At 38.8% G+C, this 21,054-nt stretch overlaps 1 protein-coding gene across 1 annotated transcript in view; it reads left to right on the forward strand.

The window, feature by feature from the left end:
- CLASP1 (cytoplasmic linker associated protein 1) overlaps positions 1–21,054 on the forward strand; it is a 263,343-nt gene that overhangs the window by 201,790 nt on the left and 40,499 nt on the right. Inside the window, exons 31-35 of the mRNA XM_087435033.1 lie at positions 3,418–3,496; positions 4,820–4,963; positions 12,288–12,431; positions 12,975–13,081; positions 17,099–17,215. Coding sequence (XP_087291159.1) covers positions 3,418–3,496; positions 4,820–4,963; positions 12,288–12,431; positions 12,975–13,081; positions 17,099–17,215 — 591 coding nt within the window. The remainder of the gene's footprint in view (positions 1–3,417; positions 3,497–4,819; positions 4,964–12,287; positions 12,432–12,974; positions 13,082–17,098; positions 17,216–21,054) is intronic.

Here is a 21,054-nt window from a genome sequence, read left to right on the forward strand (position 1 = left end):
CATTCCCACCAAAAGTGCACGAGGTTTCTCTTTTCTTCACATCCTCACCAACACTTCTCTCTTGTCTTTTTCAGAATAGCTGTTCTTGCAGGGGAGAGGTGGTGTCTCATTGTGGTTTTGATTTGCATTTCCCTGACGATTAGTGATGCTGACCACCTTTTTGTGTGCTCGTTGGCCATTTGTATGTCTGCTTTGGGAAAATGTCTGTGTATTCAGAGGCAAGACCATTTTGACGTTATAAGACTCTTGTAGGTGGTTTCTTGCCATTCTTTTCTGTTACCCATGGTTTTTGTCACCCACTCAAATATCTGCTCTCTTACTCAATTCCCACGTTCTCTTGTTAACATATTTGTTGAAATGTCCCCCAATCCATGAGATGAAATACCCATATCTTCCTTGAATTGGCCTTGTTTTTGTGAATGCCTAAAATAAATGTAAAAACAAATATAAAACTTTGAAAATTGATTCTCTTCTCTTTAAAAATCATTTTAGAATATTTATTTATATTCTTCTGAAGACCTCAGTATTTTTAATACTTCAGCTTCTTATAAGTCACACAGGTTTTTCTACCCATGTGTGATGTAGGGTTCCCATTCGTTCAGAAAGTCTCTATTGGCAGTTCATTGGCTCAGAGATTGATAACATACTTACTGTAGTTGTAACCCTTCTGGCTGTGATGAGAAAAGAAAAATTGCTGAGACTCAGAAAAGTGTAAAAAACTGACTGTGCTGTTATTATTCAGAGACCTCTTATCTATTGCTTGTACAATTGTAAGTCCTTGACATATGAGTATTAGAAATTAAGTGATCTCAGGAGACACTTTGCAGTAATGTCTTCATTGTGATTTGGTGGGAGATAGAGGGGGATGTGTCATATCAGTGAATTTTTAAAAGGATAAACAAATGACTCCTGGTCACTCAGAAAATTATCATCAGAACAGTAACTTTTATATGACCCAGTTACTACAAACTGGAATATTACTAGGTATCATAGTATTTTCAGATGGAAGGGGTTTCTTCATTTTATTAGGAAACAGAGACTTCAACTTGACTTGCCCAGGGCCACGTTCGTGTTAGGGGAAGTCTGGGAGCTTGAATCCAGGATTGCTGATCATTGCTCTGGTGTCTCTTCCTATTATTACAGGCTGGCCTGTAAGCATGCGTCTTCCTCTCCTGTAGGAGAATGTGGATAGTATTAGTGCTTTTTCTTTCCTCTCTGGCTGCCTCCAGTGACAATAGCACACCCTGCCCTGCCATCACCCCCCCATGCATGCGTCTATTAGATGTCTCTGACTTCGAAACATGCATTTGTTCCTCTACACTATAGTGCCAACTATTTTCTGTTGGTCCCTGATCCTGTAGATCTGCATAATTTGTGCTGCTATAGAATTTTATTATCCAAATAGATTTCCCTTTTGATTTTCAGTGAACTCAGTGTAATATACTATATTTGCAATAAGGCTTTCAAACACCATTCCTCCTTTGGATGATTAAGTTCACTGGAATTAGGGAACGTTTCCTATACACCAGTATACCAGTGGATTTATAAAGGTTTAGCCAGGGGTTGCCTAGAGGGGCTGGGCTGATCCAGCTGATAATAAATGAATGAAGTAGACAGGAGGGAGGGTTATCTCATGGGCTGGACAGCTGCAGTCAGTTGTGGCCATGTTGGGATGTGGGCCCAGGGGTACTAGACTTTTCAAGAAGGTCAGAAATGTGGATTAAAGCAACATATTTGAGATTTTTTTTTTTAATGACACTTTGAAAGCCAAGTCAAACATTTGTGAGCCAGACTTGGCTTATAGGTAGCTTCCTTAATTTAGGTGAATTTATGAAAGGCAAGATCCATTTCAGATTTTTAGGGATGGTGGGAATATCTTAACTTTGGTGATTAAGGAAAGCAGTTCTCCCTTCCTGTTAATTTTCCTGGATGCCTCTTTGCTTCAGGAATCCCCTTCTCAGTTGATTTGGTCTAAGTCTCTAAAGCATATCCTTATTCCCCTTTTCTCAGCAGCTGAGTTGTAGAGCTTCTTAAACTAATGGATTAATCAGTGAGTATTGAGGGGGTCTCAGTGATGTTTGAGAGCTCTTCCTAAGGTAGTAGACCTGATTGCGAATCTGCTTCAGTTTCCTTTGGCTATGCTTAACAACAGGACACATTTCTGGGTTAAACACACCAGTCGCTTAAATGTATATTCTCCATTCTCACCTTGCTGTAGAAGAAAGGAGAGGCATTTTGTGTGTGGTTTGTCAACTTTGTTTCTTTAGTTTTTAGCCAGAATGAGTCACTTAAATCATGTATATTGAGTGTTCTTTGCTTCCAGAAGTGGTCCTCATAGCTTCCTGGATACAGATAGATGTGGGAGAAAAGGATGTGTTGTTGGGTCAAGTTTACTTTTTATTAGTAATTATAATGATGGTAATACCAGTACCTAGTATGCACCATGCACTTTATATTTTTCTTGTGTTATTTCATTTAAATTTTATATCGGTCCTATGATTTTATAGATTTGATCCCTCATGCCTGTTCTTTTTACTATACTTTTATAGATAGAGAAAAGTCTCTGAGAGTGTCCAAAGAAAGCAATGCAATCACTCAGCTTCAATTGTAATAGATGTTTGCATTGCATTCTCTTTCCTGTTAGTAATGAAAGGTGCATCTGCATTATCCACGTGGGCTTCATTGTGCGATTTTAAACTAATACTAGTAATTGCAGCATTTTAAGGGAGAGAGATTTTCCTAGCCAAGAGACCTCAGGGTTACTCAGTTGGATTAAAAGTATGAGATGACTATAAGAAATGGGATCAGAACAGGCAAGAAATGGAACAGGAGAGGGGCTCCTGGGGCGCCAGGCTTCTGTGTCTGTTTTGTAGCTGGATATGGGATAGGGGGTTTTTCTGACAGAGAAACCCACAGGCACACTTCTGTGGTGACTGTACAAAACAGAGATCATAAGCAGTGACCCAGCTAGGACCAAGGAGGACAACCCAGTCAGCTGTAAGCAGCCAAGTGAGGATGTAAAAATAAGATTTGGGAATTGGAAGTGTTTTTCGTGTAAGCAGTATTCAGAAAGGTAGCTGGAGAGAAGATGAGCAGATCCCTAGTAGGCAAGTAGGAATCTCTTCCTTAGTTTATTGCTTGGTCTTAATTTTTAAAATAGCATACTCAAAGTAAGTGTAGTATGTGTTTCGAGACTTTTAACAAGATTTCACTTTTTTCTAAATTTTCTCTATAATGTGTATTATTTTAGTATTTATTTAAAATGAAAAGCACTATTTTAAAAATATGAACAGGCTTGCTTTTACATACATTAGAGTAATCTACAGCAGTGTATTTTTGGTTCTTATATGGTTTTACATTATTTTTTGTAGTAAAGCTTTCTTTAAAACAGGTACTTTTTTGTTTTTTTAAATCTAGGGACTCCTTTCCATTTGATCAACAATTTAATATTTTGATGAGATTTATTGTGGATCAAACTCAGACTCCTAACCTCAAGGTTGGTAACTATTTGTCATTACAGTGCAACCTCTAGAAGTCAAATGTGCTTAAAATGTACTTTTTTATACATGATACTTGGCTATTATGAATAAATCTGCTGTGAGCATTCTTGTACAACTCTTTGTAGACAGGTTTCCATTTCTCTTAGGTCAGTACCTCATAGAGAAGTTGCTGGTTTATTGGGTAGGGGTATGTTTAACTTTATTTAAACTGTTCAAATGGTTGTACCATATTATATTCCTACCAGCAATGTATGAGAGCTCCAGGTGTTCCATATCCTTACCAATATTTGTGTATTATTACTACTTTTACAATTAATATTTAAACTAGAAAACTGATGTGTTGAGATAGGTATCTTATTGAGTGTTTTTTTGTTTGTTGTGTGAGGAAGATTGGCTCTGAAGTAACATCTGTTGCCAATCCTCCTCTTTTTGCTTGAGGAAGTTTAGCCCTGAGCTAACATCTGTGCCCACCTTCCTCTATTTTGTACGTGGGACACCGCCACACAGGGCTTGATGAGCGGTGCATAGGTCCGCGCCCAGGATTCGAACCTGTGAACCCTGGGCTGCCAAAATGGAGTACGTGAACTTAACCACTACGCTGCTGGGCTGGCCCGTTATTGGAATGTTTTCAATATTAACATTCTAACACGTGAAAATTAGTTGTTATATGTTCTGGAAAATCATACCTATAATAACAAGACTAAATTTGAGGGAGGATATATGTCAGTTTGAATTAGGTCATGTACATCATCTATTCTTTGAGCATTTTCTTGGGGTTTTAGGATAGGCCCAATAACTAATAACTCTTTCCTCCTGAGGTCAAAACCAATTGAGACATCAATGGAGAAGTTAGGGAAGAGTACCAGGTTGATTACTGAAAATGCTGCCTTGCAAGACATGGCCTAGAATGTCTAAAAAACAAAACTAACAACAGAGTTGTACTTGCCATGTGCAGCACCCCCCCCCCCCCCCCCCCCAGTCACTGGCAGAGCTGGAAATCCCACAGCCTCCCCCATGTGAGCTCCTACCGGTAAGTATCTTGCAGCACACATGAGTTGCAGAGCACACCTTCTCTGCAGGCACGATAATCTAAAAATGAAGAGGATTAAGCTGCATGGCACTCTTCCTGTTCCCAAGCTTACCTGTTGGTCATTTCATGCTTTTTTGTTCCTGATGGATGTCACTCCATGTGGAAACATAAATCCAGGAGAAAGAAGGTGTTCCCTGAGTAGTGTTTACTTTTCTCTGATCACCAGTTAAGAATTCTATTCAAAGATTCATAAAGTATACTTAATGTTTATAATTATTGGATCTTTCAGGTCAAAGTTGCAATCCTGAAGTACATTGAGTCTCTCGCTAGGCAGATGGATCCAACAGATTTTGTAAACTCTAGTGAGACAAGGCTTGCTGTTTCTAGAATTATAACCTGGACAACAGAACCAAAGAGTTCAGACGTGAGAAAGGTATGTCCAAGAGAGCTCAAGTACAGCTTTAATTACAAACTCTTCTTAGGTGTGTGTTAGAAAAAGAGATTTATTTAGAAACCTGCAAACACCCCACACAGCTACATGCAAACCTTTAGCACTCCTTTTCTGTGGAAACCAAGACTTGCTCTTGTCCCGCATCTTCTCTCTTCAGATCCACCGAGTTCCAGCCTTTGAATATCAGAGCGAAAATCTGGAATCTTGTATGATGGGTTCATGGTTTTCTTAGGTGTCTGTTTTATATGTTTTTTAATGTGAAAACACTAGTAGTTTAATGTCTCTCACAAGGACATTGGTTTTCCTTATATCAGTTCTGTGACATGTACTTGGAAGAATGAATTGCAGATTGCAGGCCACCTGGCCATAAGGTGACTCATGGTCAAGTGTGGTTGAGAGTTTGTGAAAATGTAATGAATTCTTGAATTTAAAAAGAGCAAAAAAACTTCTGATTATATACCACACTTCGAACATAGTCTCTTTGATTTGGGGAGTGAGGTGCAGAGGTGGAATTCAGATTTTTGAGACACCCTGAAACCAAGGTGTTTGTTGTTTTCTTGTTTTTTTTAATCAGCTGAAGAAAAGTATTTGCTACGTTCTTGTGAAATGGCACCTTGAGGCGCATATAACATAGTAAAGAGCACAGGATACTATTATTCCTATTACTAGAAAGTATTCTGCTAGAAAGTATTCTGCCTTAGGACTATCGTGAAGATTAATTAATATATGTAAAGCATTTAATCAATTCCTGACACATTAGAAGTACACAAGTACAAGTTATTATAGTGTTTGTTGTTTCTGTTATTCTCTTACTGTCAGTGTCATATTCTTCTACACTTGTGTTTTACATGTGGCCATTATTCCTTTATATATAAACTAGCTAGCCTTTATAAAATACTTTTAAAAGCCAGATTTCTCAGTTCTGCTTTCAGACTACAAGTACTTGATTTTGGTTATTTATGTATAATCACGAACCTCACGTTTTTCTTCTGTACTATACTCCTTCCACAGCCACCCCTACCAATGTAGTCCTTTGGCCTTGGGCCAGAGCTGATAATGTGGACCACTTGGGTCCAGGCAGGGAAAAACGAAAGGATGATTCCAAGCAATAGTTAGCAAGGTTGGTGTATTTCCAAGTGCAAATGAACACTTAGCTCCTTCTCTAATGGAGTTCAAGGAAGAGAACCAAAGAATTATCTGCAAGATTTCTTTGGAAGGGTCACAGTTTATGTAGTTCTCGCATCTACTGTATAGTAATAAACTAAGTTGTCCAAGGTCAAAGGAACAAGGGCAAATCTTATTAAAGCACTCATTCAAAATTATTGTTCTCATATTAACTAATATTTTTGATTCATGATCCTTCTGCAGAATTTCTCAACATTTATCAAAAGAACATTTCACTGGCAACCTTTAATTTAACCATTAAGCCAGTTTTGGATTAGGGAGGTACACTGGGAGGTGATTGAGTGATTTGGTTGATTTGGAAGTCAGAAACAGATATTTCTGTTGTAATTTTCAAAATCACATGATCAACCAAGAAATATAGAAGCTTTAAGTGCAACTTTCTGTCTTTAGTCATAACACGTAAGTAAGCGTGTGTGTCTATGTGAGTATGTGCTTTTGTAATTGAATTTTACTTAAGTATTCCCTCTTGTGGGGCTGAAACATATTTTAGACATGCACATTACCATAATTAGGGCCTGTGGGGGAGCAACTAGCTTTGATCGTAGTGTCCACTTTCTTGGGACATGCACATTAATGCACTAAAGATACCCTTGTCTATTTAAAATAATCTTTCATTTGCAGAGTTATTAAAAGGTTATATCAGGTGCTAGGGAAATCTTGGTGATTTAAAAGCACTTTGTGATCATGAACCAAGTTCTCGGGTTGGGATCTGCTTTAATTTCTTAGAAAGAGCCCTGTAGTCAGAAATCTATGCAGTAAATTCTCATATTGGCCCCATCCTTGGAGAATATTAATTTTATGCAAACAGTACTTGGGGAGTTTGCAGACAGTGTAATTCATTCTCCATATCTATGTGATCATATTTGTAAAATCACTTTAGAAACCTTTTAAGCTGATACAACTCTGATCTGTTAACTTTGACATTTTTTTTTTAAAGATTTTATTTATTTATTTATTTTCCCCCCAAAGCCCCACTAGATAGTTGTATGTCATAGCTGCACATCCTTCTAGTTGCTGTATGTGGGACGTGGCCTCAGCATGGCCGGAGAAGCAGTGCGTCGGTGCGCGCCCGGGATGGAACCCGGGCCTCCAGCAGCGGAGCGCGCGCACTTAACCGCTAAGCCACGGGGCCGACCATGACTTTGACATTTTTAATGTTTTGTTTCCCTTTCTATCTCAGTGTTTTGGGGTGTTTCATTTTGGAGAGAGAGGGGTGTTTAAATATTTAAGATGTTTTGAAAGGAGGGAAGAAGCACAACCGAAACCAGAACACAAGCTAGTCACCTGTGAAGTGTGTTCACCAGGCTGAGACTGATGGGGACTGGATGGAAAAGCCCTACCAGACTGTAACTGGCCTGCTTTATTCCAGAAGGAACTTTTCTCATTTTCTACGTCTGGGAGTCCTGACTAGTGTATTGATCAAACTATACAGAAGTACACTAGGCCTTTCTTAATGCATTGTGTTTCTGTTAAGATAATGTAATGGGTTAACAGTAGAAAGTGTGATCTCTATTTGACTTCTGCCTCTACCACTTGTCAGCAGTGTGAGCAAGTAATTTAACCCGTGAATTCTTATTTATTATTCGTAGAATGGGAGTAACAACACTTGCCTGAGGCATTGCTAGGAGGACTGGTTGCAGTAAAGTATGTAAAGACACAGATAAACATTGCTGCCTTTGCTGTTGTAGCTCCTGCTGTTAGCGTTTGAAGGTGGCTTTGGTTTTGCTACTACTGTTTGTGGAACAAACTGAGAACCAAATTTTTTATGGTATTAGGAAATTTTTTCCCATCAATCAAGGGATTGTGGTAATGACAATAGAATTTTTTGTGTGTGTGTGAGGAAGATCAGCTGTGAGCTAACATCTGCCAATCCTCCTCTTTTTTTTTTTTTTTTTTTTGCCGAGGAAGACTGGCCCTGGGCTAACATCCGTGCCCATCTTCCTCCACTTTATATGGGACGCTGCCACAGCATGGCCTGACAAGCAGTACATTGGTGCGCGCCCGGGATCCGAACCGGCGAACCCTGGGCTGCCGCAGTGGAGCGTGCGCACTTAACCGCTTACGCCACCGGGCCGGCCCCAACGATAGAATTTTTAATGGTATATTTATGTTTTAGGATTGAGAATCCCTGTATGGTTGCTTATTATACGTGATTCCGTAACATTTAGCACCTACTTTGTCAGGTGAAATAACAGATTTAGCCTCCAAATGTCGTTTTGAGAAATGTGGGAAATGAAGGCCTGGCGAAGAAACCTAGAAAATACAAAGATTCTGTTGCCTGGAGTAGGAAAGTATATAAATAGCCTTTAGAAGTTGAAATTTCTAATTGAAAAATTTAAAAATCTCTGATTATAGATACGCAGCGTGGCCTAATCTAAAAGCTAAGGGTTTTCTTATCAAATAAGATTTGAATCTCAGCTTGACTATGCCTGCCTCTTGCAAGGCTCGTTTTGACCTCTTTGATCTTCCATTTTATCACATAAAGCAAGAATACTACTACTTGTAGAACGATTATGATTATTAAGGACCTAGCAAATGATTGAAGTTTAAAACTGGTAGTTACTGTTATTTATTATTATTATTCTTAGCTTTAGATTATATTTACCTAGATGACTTCATAAAAGAAGCGAAATACAGCTTACAAATAACCATGGTTTAAGCACTTGCTGCTTCTGTCTGATCCAATCCTACACCTTTCCTGTTTGTCAGTCCCCGCTTCAGTGTAGTCGAGTAGGTGAGGATTTCCCCACTAGGTCAGCTTCAGCCTGCTCTGGGCCTGGAGAAGGAAACTTGGAAGAAAATTGTAAACAGGTAGATTTAAAACTGTGTACTGATTTGAAAAAAGACACTTCACTGTTTGCATTTTAGATTATTAATACTGATTACCCTTGTGAAGACACTGAGATTTTGAAGAAACCTAAATTTAATATAATACTACCTGAGCGTGTGTGTATGTGCCTGTGGAAATGTGTGTTTTGGTATGTTTTATGATTAACTACCTTCTCAAAGAAATAGCCATGTTGAGTGCAGACCTCTACCATATTTTAATGAAATAGTGAAGGAGAAATACTAAATAAGAAATGTTTGAAGGTTTTGAAATACCTTCTCTTTGGTGATTTTCTAAGGCAGTGTTAATGACAATCTGAAGGGAGCAGTAATAGTTGTTTAATAAATTAGAAACACCTTTTCCTCCCAAATTTTAAGTTTTCCCTAATTAATACCAACACTGAAGCATTTGTCAAAGCTTTACTGTTCTCCTGCCCAGAAGAATCCTTTTCTGCTGTAAGGTACACAGCATTCAAGGCAGTCAATCCCCCTGGGAGTTCTTTTCAAGCAGGAGCAGTGAGGTTTGAAGAACCCTTTACTCTCATACCCCAAATCCTACTGTAGGGCGTGAATGGGAATCGTTTCCTTTTAAGTTGCCATTTGATCTTTAAAATAAACTGCCCTAGAGTTGTCCATTAGAAAAAGTTAGCAGCAGTCTTGAGGTTTTTGTCTGGCTGCTTAATGGCCCTGTCTCTTGTGGAAGGCAAGAGTTCATAGATGGGACTAGAGCAATGACACTCTCCACTTTTTGATTCATTATTGAACGTGAGCTATGCCCAGGCTTTTTAAAATGAATCTCTCCAACCCATCCCCATATTTGGAATTATTCCTTTCATGAGAGCATATTGTTGATAATGATAAATATAACCCAGTTTTCTTGCTTGCTTAGATTCTAGTATTCTGACTTCTCACTAACACAGAGGGTTGTAGATAAAATATTTTAGGACCATAACTGTCTCATTCTTTTTAAAACTTGAATATAAAATCTTTTTAAGATAACATATTCAAATGATATTTCTATCCATTTCTGGAGCTTGGATCTTGTTAGAAAAAGATTTTGCTCTGAAAATAGCTTTAATCCAAAGGATGACTTTTGAAAACTGTATAAAATCATTTACATTTTGTATTTCGGAAAATGTAAAAATAATTTATTGACGTGTATAAATTACATACTTGTACCGTGTGTCCAACTAGTTATATCTTCAAAATTTCCTGTTTGGTTTTTTAATCAAAATTCAACTTCAGGATTATTGAGAGAAGGTTCTTTAATGGGTCTGAAGTTAAAGTCTATGACACTTTCTTTTCCCATTTCTAAAAGTCACTAAAGTTAAGTAGCCATGAATTAGCACAGTGTCTAGGCCTATCATCTTGCAGCCCTCCTGTTCCTAAAAGAGCCCACTAATTTTATAATTTGCTTCATGAAAAACCTCAAATAAGTTCGTGGTATTAGATATCATGTCATTCTGAGAAACAAGATGATCTTTTAAGTAAAGACAGTGGCATATTTCGTGTAAAAATATACTATTCAAAAATATAATGTTACATTTTATAATTTTCAAATGCTATTTTCAGTCAACAAAAAATAAGTGCCTAAGCTTTCTTATTCAGTTGGCAACATTGATTTTCCCCTACTAAAACTCAAGTCTGCTGCTTTCTTTCTCTTGGAAGTGCAGTTCTTTTTGCATGCATTTTTTTCTAACATCTAATAAAATGTTTTTTTAAAATGCACAGGTTACTTTGCATGATTTTTGGAATTTGCGTATATACAAATATACAAATCATGTTAATAGTATATTAAATTGGTGATAAAATAGATTCCTTCAGATAATGATTTATTAAGAATGTTCAATAATGAAAAGTAGAAATGTATATTTTAATACAATCAGTAAGAATGTGTTTTGTCTGTGTCATGAAAGCACACTGGCCCCTTGTGATTTAATTTGGATGGAAAGGCTACTAGTGACTATATTTGGAGATCAAAGGAAAAAAGTAAGATACTTTTGCCCAATGCTGTGCTTAATGAATGCTTTTGACATGTTGAAGACATAATTTTTGATTCTGTAAAAAGCATTCTACTGATATTTTAAAATTCATAATTCATTTTTATTTTTGGTTAAATACATTTGGGTTTTTGGATTTTTTTTCCTTTTCCAGGCACAAATAGTAGTTTTGTGTTAACTGGACATAGGATTAATTTTAACATTGTAAAAGCATTGAAATATTTTACGGTGTTTATTTGTAAAGAATTTCTCAGCGAGTATGTTTTTTATAATATTCTATATCAGAAAAAAAAATTCAGAATAATTACTGCAATCCTAAAAATTAGACTCTTTGGAAAGATAAATGTATGCTTTTAGTCAAAAGATTTTCATAATGTGTTTTCCTTTCTTTTGACCCTTAGAAATTTGTAAGAAATGCCGGTTAGTAGTTACTAAAATTTTCTTTTGTCGTAGTTTTTCTAAATGAAAACCCTTATAACTAATTCCTCAGGCATTGTTTCTTTAAGCTCACTTGCCTGCTACTCCATTAGTGCCGCAGAAAGCACATAACTTGCTGGAGGAGTCTGAGTCTCATTTGGCTCCTCTTGCTTCAGCTAACTGCTTTTCCCTCCTTACTCCCACAGTAATGACAAGCACTCCTGCAGTGTGTTGTCTCAGTTCATAAAGGAAAGTAGAACGTTTTCCAAAAGACAGAATAGTAAGTTTTTAATTTGTACCATGTAAGTCTGGTTTGCTTCCCAAAGACAGTTGCTCTCCTCCATTCACAGGTATAAAAGGAGGAGTTTTTCAGATGTCTTTAAACTCTGTCTTTTTCTTGTATTTCTCAGGTACTAGGAGTGGGGTAGAGGAAAAGAGATTTCTCAAGAAAACCCAGCCCATTTAGAAACTTGTTCTTTCCAGGGTGCGCTGGGAGCCCTGTCCAGCTCTGACGACTTAGAGTGTACAATCTTAAGCCTTTTAAAATTTTTTGATTGTTTCATTTACATATTTATCAGCTTTGTTCCTAATACTAGACAACACAGGAGAAGTTATAAGAATTTACTATTACCATGCTGTGGAAATCCGCGGCAGGGGCTTCACCGTGAAACCAGGGCTTACTTCCAGATTGAGCTCATTCGTATTTATAATTAGTGATATCATTTTCTCCAGATGCTTTTTGTTCTGGTTTTTTATGGCAAAGGTGTCCTCTTTTTATTTATTTTACTCATACAAAAATTTTTTTTTAAATAATTTTAATGAACATTTTGACCAAGGTGTGCTATTGTACATTACATGAATGAATCATCTTTTTCTAGGCAGCACAAATTGTGCTAATCTCTCTGTTTGAATTGAACACTCCTGAATTTACCATGTTACTTGGTGCCTTGCCAAAAACATTCCAGGATGGTGCCACCAAACTCCTGCATAACCACCTCAAGAATTCCAGTAACACCAGTGTGGTGAGTACTTTGGTCATAATTGGTGCCTCTGTGCTGATCATGACCCTGGCGTATCCCTTGTCTAGAGCTTGCTCTAATAGAAGAGCAGCTTTCTTGTTCTCTTTTAGTAGATTGTGGGCATCTCGAGGGTGGGGGCCATGTCTGATCCTGCCATATTTCCAACGAATGAACCTGATATTGAAATATGGCCTTTTTCTTTAGTTAGGTTGTTTAATCAGTTAAATTTTTACTAGGTCATTTAGTCAGTCAGTCAGTCATTGAGTTAGTTATTTTTTTCATACTGTAAAGATGCAAATGCTCAATTATGTCTGTTACTGTAGCACAAATGACATCAGTCATTCAGCTTCAGGAATGCGTATATGATACTTACCCATTTTTGGTTTATAGGCACTTAAAATTGGCCTTATAATTCTGAAAAAAGTTACCCTGACTGTGCAAATTCTGCCCATTTATTTATGTGTGGGTTAAAAGGCCAAGGGAAAAGTGAAACTCTATTCTGTAGTTAGCCCTTGCATAATTATGCTTCTTCTGCCTTCACCCCAGGGCTCTCCGAGCAATACAATTGGCCGGACTCCCTCCCGACACACCAGCAGCAGGACTAGCCCCCTGACCTCACCCACCAACTGTTCCCATGGGGGTCTGTCTCCAAGGTAATGCCATTTCAACAGAAGTGAAGAAATGAAAGCACCCGAATGTCTAGCCGATTTCTAGACCAAGCTTAATACCAAAAAGTATATTGGTGTCAGGAGACCATGGGTTCTAGGCCCCACCCAAATCTTAACTGTATTATATTGGGCAAAGTGGTTAACTTCTTTGGTGAAATGAGTGATTTGTGCTGAATGTTCTCTGAGATTCTTATAGCTCTAAACACTCTCTTATAGTACCTTATAGTTTTTAAAACTGAAAGTTAAATTAAGTACTTTTTCGCGTAGAAACTCATCACCTATTCTGTAAGTGATAGCACCTGGAAGTGTTTAGTCGTCTCAATAAATTCTTTATAGTCAGTCACACATCGTCTGGGGCAGTTTTCCAGCCAAGTGGCCATTCCAAGCATAGTTGCTACCATTATGGGCTCACGTTTGAAGCAGAATGCTGCTCTGGAAGGAGGGATTAAGAATCTGAGAACTAAAATTGGATCAGCATTTTCAGACTTTTCTTGGGACCATGTGAACATTGGCATTATAGAGTCTGAGGCAGTGACTTAAAAAGAGAAAATGCTTTGTCTCAAGATCTTTAGATAACACTTCTCCATCTGGCCAGAGCCCTTGGATGTCTCTACATGGTGACTTTAGTGACATGTGTTGGAGTCCCCCATGGCCTCACTCAGAGTAGTGGCCCTATAGGCCAAACTTTTTAGAAAAGAGCCAGTCCTGGACCTGTAAGGGTCATCTATGCTGTGTTTGTCTACAAGAAGTCCAGCTCTTTGGGATCACTACCCACAGGAATAAGGGGACGGTGTCTTAAAGTTTGCTGACACCAAGATCTTAAAATTACAAGAAAATACTGCAAGTATGCCATTTTCCTGTTAAGAGTTACTTTCTTTAGTGGGAAGATGTCAGAACGTAAGTGCCTTTAAATTTAGATTTTTAAAAGATCAGGAGTCTCCCAAACTCCTTCCTCCTTACCACTGAAGTCTCTACAGTTCCTCAAGTTATCGTATAAATATTTTGGAACATAACAAATTTGTATTTTTCTCTTGGTGAAACGAAGTATTTTGTATACTTACAGTATCCTACTGTTTATTTTGCCTTATGTTTAATCCCCTAAGGGCCCCTTCTACTATATTTAGGTAGAATGAAGTATGATGTTTTGTTTCCAGATTTGGTCTGTGTTGTCATCGTTTCAGCAGGCTATTATAATTAGACAGTTGAGACGAGAAACCAATGAAAATCTATCTGATTTTCCCCAGGTGTGACCGAGGCTCAGCCAACTATTATTTTTAATGTTAACATCTGTATCTAAAGTATATGGGTTGTGTCTTAAATGCCCAGGGTCCAGTGTTGACAATAAAATCAGAGTTCTCTTGGTGGGGGAGAATTTTATGGGAAACTTGTATTCTCTGTAAATTGTTGCTTTTGTCTAGAAGTGATACTTCTACAACATTAATTGGGACATCTGTTCTTCCATAATACATGGTTCATACTTCTTACCTTTTAGTTATTTCGTTATTAGGGTGGCACATTCTTTAGTAATAAGCAAAAGATAAAACTCAAATTAAGTATTTTGTTATTGTATGTGCTTAATAGTGTGAGTAAAAGAATTGGTGGGGGCTGCCAGCATAATCTATCAGAGCTACGAATTGGCTAGGTATTAATCTTCGTGGATCTCCAAATTATTAAAAATTTTAATTTATTTTTCCAAGTTACCATTCATTCCTAATTGACCTGATGTTAATTTTTACTGTTAGGGTTACAGGTCAGTGGAAGAAATGAGGAGATTTAGTTTTAATATTAAAAAGTTGAAGTATGGCCCAAATATTTTCTTGTCAACAAATTCTTCTTTAGGAAATTATTTAGTTATGTAGTTTTTAAAAAAATGTGCCCTCAGTCAGTGCATAACTAGCTAGGTGGCCTTAGCCAACCTGAGCTCAATAGGGGAAATGATTTTTCTCACAAGTAAAATTATCCAGAAGTAGGAAAAACTGCCTTATGTCATCATATCACTTGAAATATTCAAATAGGCTACATACTTTCTACCAGGAAAATTATTAAAAAATGAACTCTTACACTAATTAGGAGAATGGACTAGGTTACCACATTCTAAGGAGGTGATAGACAAGTTGCACTGTATCTAATCTCAGCTATTTTTCTGAGCAGTGCTCTTGAAACATTTATTTTCTGTGACCTGCCATTCTTTTGAATTATCTTGACCATATGGTGTTAGCTTTTGCTATTACAATTATTTGTTTTTAATCTAATTTTGAATATCAAAATGAACTAGTATTTTTTTTAGTCCAAAAATTCTAAACTTGGATCATGGTGGTGTTAAGGAAATATTTTGAAATGATGAACAAATCTAATTTGATTTTTTAAAAAAAGTCACTAGTGAGGAAGTCATTTTTATCAACTCAGTAGTGTTAGAGAAGCCATAGCTAACAGGTTAAACCTTCCGTTAATCGTCGTTCCTGTGTAAGGGAAGAATTACTGCTTATTCCTAGCTAGTAAACAAATACTACTGGGTATTTGTGGAGGAGATTTATGACCTTGAGTTTTTCATCATTAAACACATATTTTAGCTTATTTTACCCAGTGTGATTTATGTTAAATGAAAAACAGAGTTGTAAGGGGCTTCAGAAATCACGCGTGAAGTCCATTCCTTTTCAGTTAAATAAGTATATGGCAGTCCCCACTCCGGTCTGCTGTACATTCTTGGCAAACGTGTTGTAGAGCAGAATAGCACTAGATAGATAACCTCTGTTTCCCCTACCAATAAAAGGTAATTTTAGGTAGAGTTTACGTTCATCCCATCAGAGGATCCGGAGTGTCCAGAGAATCAAAGTGGGGATTAACTGGGAGACCCAGCCTCCTACAGGGAGGTGGTGGTGTACCTGCTTTATCCTCTGCCTGTTAGCAGAGCTCCAGCCTGAGGTGGTCGCCCATATTCTTCTTGTACCCCTGTCCCCAACTCAGTGTGTGACTTAGAGAAGGTCTTTGGGCCCTTCTATGCCACAGTGACCTCTCATCTCCACACTTTATTTCCTTTCAAAATGGAGCCATAACTGTCCTCAGGTGGAGACTCACTCTGTACCTCCTGCTCTTAGAACTACACTGCATGGCAGCGACAGGCAGTGCTGCTCCGCAAGAGCGCTGTCTGTGATACTGCAGACTCCACCCTGTGGCCTCCGGTCATCTCCAGGCAGCTCAGCTCACCCCTGTCCCGATGTCTCTGGTTCTTTTGAATTGCAACAATTGTTAGGACTCTCTGTCAGAGTCTTTCCAAGCCCAGGTTACTTAGTGACATTTTCAAAGTGAAGAGGAATACCTATGTTCTCAGATGAATTTTAATTCTCGTATTAGGTGATAGGAGTAGAGGAATTAGATTTTTGGTTCCCTCCTCTCTGAGCTGGCCAGCTGAGACTTGATGCCCTAGCCCTCTCGTGGTGTTGTTATTCTTTCAGAAGAAACTTGTGTGTAGTGGCCTCTGAACTCCATCTGATGGGATCCTGGTCTCGGAGCGCATTGCCCCTTGTTCGAGTGCTTTGGTCAGAATGGCATGTTCTCTGAGTCTTTCTGCTGTAGTCCCTTTGGTCCCATTTGAATCAAGGCCCAGAATTCCTTCTTTGGTTCTTTATAAAATAATTGATTGCATTATCTGAAACTGAACATTCATGTTTTTTTGTGTGTAAGTGCTTATAATGTCCTTCCCAGTGCAGACACACACATACTCTTACACTTGGAATCTCATGTGATTTAAAAATGTAAAGGCATGTTTGAGAGGGAAAGGAATAAAGTAGTCTCATTGAGGACCAAATTGTAAAACAAAATCTGTTCTTTTTCTCTGTATGGTGAAGTATTAATTTTGCTCCAATTAGTTTTGCTAGAACTTTATCAAGGAAAGAGGAGACCGTAAGACACTTGGAATGTAGTGTCTTCTCCTCCCCATCCTCCTCCCCTACCCTTTGCTTTTTTTTGTTTCTCTTTCTGATTTTCCTCTTCTGATCACTACAGTCGGTTATGGGGTTGGAGTGCCGATGGGTTATCGAAGCACCCACCTCCCTTTTCTCAGCCTAACTCCATTCCCACCGCTCCCTCCCACAAGACTCTCAGGCGCTCTTACTCTCCCAGGTAACACGCTACCTGTTAAACTTGTCTGAGGTGTCACAATATTATTGCATTTCCAAGGTCGTCTCAGGTCTTTTGGAAAGCCTCTCAGCTGCCTCCAGTGTGGTCCCTGCTTTGGCTTAGACTAGCAGGAGTAGAGCCTTGGTGAGAAGTGTGAGCAGGTGCGTGATCCTTGTCGAACCTCACGAGTACAGATCCTTTTGTGTCACAAGGACAGATGACTATTTCATCAGCTGACCAAATTCATCACCACTTACTACTGCGAGCCTTTCGGCACACTGCAGTGCTCAGCCCCCAGAAGGTACTCAGGCAGTGCCGTGAAGTCAAGGCAGGCAGTAATGAGCACAGTTTCCTTAGCATTCTTTTTAGATGTAAAAGGTATTTCCACTAAGGAGCAAATGAGACCTGTTCTTTCCCAGACTCCACCTGTAGCTCTCAGTCCTGCTGTTGATTCTATGGACTGATTTCCTTCATAATGTACTGTCATGTGGTGATAGTCTGAGGACACAGATCCAGAAAGGAAGCCCTGAGAGTGCGTTCACTGGTGCATCTCAGTAAAGGTGCCCTGCCTCTAGGCAGGAGAGCCGTTGGTGTCCTCACAAGCCCCTGGATGATTGTGACAGTGTTAATGAGTCTGGAAGAAGGGGGTAGGGCTTCCTTCAGATGTTAAGACAGATGGCAACTCTGTGGTACAAAGTAGGATCCACATATTCCTATAGATTGAGGATCTCTTAGGTGCTTTTTATGAAGGTCCAAAGATCAGAGAACCCTTTCCCCGATAGCCTGTAGTTACATGAGCAGAGCATGGTGCAGTCCAGCTGTCTTTGTGCTGTGTAAAATGGGTTTGTACCCTCTGTGGGAGGACAAGGGTAAACACAAAACAAAAAAAAGTCTGTTACTTTTGAAGGCTTCATAGATAGCTTTTGCACAGAAGATGCACATTCCTACTTTTGTATCCTCAACATAGCAAAGCTGTACATAGTGAACAAGTCAGCTAGATGTTTTAATAACATCTTCTGAAACTCTTACAGCTCTAAAAGTAACTTCTAAAGTATACGGATAATCCTATAATGACTGTTTCTAGATACACAAGGTTAGGGCAAGGGCACACCGACAATGAGACGGCTGCTGTCGTCAATGTTAATAAAACATGTCACTACACTTGCTTATTTTTTTCTTTCTTTGTTTTTGTTTTTTGTTTTTTTAAAGGTTAGCTATGCCTCAATGTATAAGACCAGGTTATTGCCTGTCTTCCAGTATACTGACCTGTGTGCCCTAATGGGCACTAAGCTTTACCCCAAGCCAGTCTTCTCATCCAGCCCTCAAGACTGCCCTCCAGAGGACATCCCATTCCCAGAATCATCTTTCACATATGTGCACAATAATACAGCTAATGCTTAATAAACACCCGTAACTTCTGTTAACCATCAGGGAGAGTATTGACTAGAGACTTGTGCATTTAGAAAACCTATTAGTTACATAAAACTAAGAAGAAATCTATGTCTGTCTCTTTGCCAAAACCCTATTGATTTCATAACAAGGCACCTTTATCCCTATTCCATACCTAGTGTCTTTTCCCTGCAAAATGATGAAGAAGAAAATCTCAGAAGACAAACCTCCTGTCTCCAGTTTTTCTTTTCTTGGAGACCTGACCTCATGCACCTCTCCACCCCACGAGCGGATCCTTCACAACAGGGCAAGTCCAGAGCTTTATTCTGCTTCTGGATTAAGTGACATGGCCTGACCTTAAGTCAGTGAATATTGACCGATTGAGCAACTCTTCCTAATCTAAAGAATCCTAAGGAAACTTCTCTGGGGTCTAATCGCAGTGTTTACAGATGACCAGGACCTGGCCTTTAACCTAGAGGATGATGTCTCTGAGCTAAAACAAGACAGAGTGTGGGGACAGCTGACAGACTGGGGTCGACGTAACCAAGTCTCTTCTAAGTAAAGCTGCTGTGTCCCTCTTGCTTCTCGCCTATGTACTGCTTGTTGGGACTGGGACCGTGGTATCTATGATTCCCCAATGACAGCATTCATGGGAATTTCCTTTTTCCGTACGAAATAGGACTCATGGGTATTATTTGAAAAAAGACAAATGCCAAAACATGAAATAGCAAAGAAAGTATCATTACCTGTTTCCTGTTAGAGGAAAACAATGATGTCTCTCACCTGAAGCTCACAATTTTAGCTTCATACCAAGGAAATACTTCAGATCTCAAGCTAGGGAGTCTAAAAGAAGTGTCACCACAAATCGTACTTGGTTATGCACGTGTGCTCCTAAATTGGAAGTCTGAGTTGGTTTATTAATTGAAAGTAAGAAGGAGGAGCATGAACTGGCAGAGTCCTTGATTATTTTATTTAAAAAAGAGGCTACTATAATGCTAAAGTTATGTGAACTTAAATGAAATATTTTAAGAAAGTTTAGATTAAGAATAATGAGATGAATTAACTGAAAACTAACATTATCTGAAGCGACATATGGAAAATAATATTGTGACATCCCTTAAAAAGCTGAACGTTCCGCCAGACTTCCTCTCGTCCATCCCATCATTCTTTCATTTTTTTTTTCCTTTTGCATGGGCTATGCTATTATTTTTGGTTGTTGTGATTAAAAGTATTTTAAGGCATCTTTTTACGTCTTGTATACATATTTTTTTGTTTGAGTCATACTCAGTTTTTGTATATAAAAAAATAATGTACTGGCCAGATGTATAAATGCCTTTGTTCATACATGAGCTGGTGGTGTATTCTAGAAAGGAGGGGACAGGGAGGCCCTGTGCCTCAGTCATGGGTCCTTCACATTAAAGGGATATTGCCTCATAGACGATAACCTTATGAACCTAGAAGGGGTTGAAATCTTGGGTTCTGTTCAAGCTTTTTGTTCCACCTCCTGTCAGTATATACATGGAATTTTAGCTGTAAACATGGTCTAGTTCACATTTCTTTTTGTTTGGTGCCAGAGCCAATCTTTGAGTTCGTACGTATTTTTGTGAACTTTCCAAGTACAGTTGGGGTATGTATTTTCTTTCATTCATCAGAAGAGAAGCATGGGTTCTATCTGGACCAGTTTTGCAATTTTAGGCAAATAGCTTTCATCTCTGAGAGTGAGTTCAGATCCTGTGCTCTAGCAGAACCTCCAGCCTTGGATCATTGCAGCCTCAAGCCAGTGGAGGTCTGGCTGCTCCAAGTGGGCACTGTCCTAATCTCATCTTGCTCATCAGCCCAAACCTTAAAAAAAAAAAAGTTGAGGGAGGAGGCTTTGTAAGCATTTTTTTTTTTTTTTAAGTTACAGGAAACTTACCTCTTGTGAGAATGTACAGGGATTGTGTTGCCCTTAGTGAGGGTTTCCTACATTGGGTGCCTAGTTTCAGTTAATTCTCTCTCTCTTTTTTTTTTTTTTTTTTGTGAGGAAGACTAGCCTTGAGCTAACATCCATGCCAATCCTCCTCTTTTTTGCTGAGGAAGATGGGCCCTGGGCTAACATCCGTGCCTATCTTCCTCTACTTTATATGGGATGCCGCCACAGCGTGGCTTGGCAAGTGGTGCGTTGCTGCGCGCCTGGGATCCGAACCGGTGTACGCTGGGCCGCCAAAGTGGAGCTCGAGCACTTAACCGCTGTGCCACCCAGCCACCCCACAGTTAATTCTCTTTTGAAGAACAGAAAGATTGCTTTGCTTTAGTCTTTAATAATATTGAGTGCCTACGTAGATACGGCCAAGGATTCTTTGAGTGTCTCTAGCAGTCCTCAGTATAGCTCAAGACTTTCTGCAGGTTAAATTAGACCAACTCATCTGATCTTTTCTTGAAACAAGTGACATATAAGTTACAGTTTTTGACTT

Source organism: Ceratotherium simum, chromosome 9 (genome assembly GCF_057802395.1).
Source record: "Ceratotherium simum simum isolate JZ-2026a chromosome 9, ASM5780239v1, whole genome shotgun sequence".
Classification (NCBI taxonomy): domain Eukaryota; kingdom Metazoa; phylum Chordata; class Mammalia; order Perissodactyla; family Rhinocerotidae; genus Ceratotherium; species Ceratotherium simum.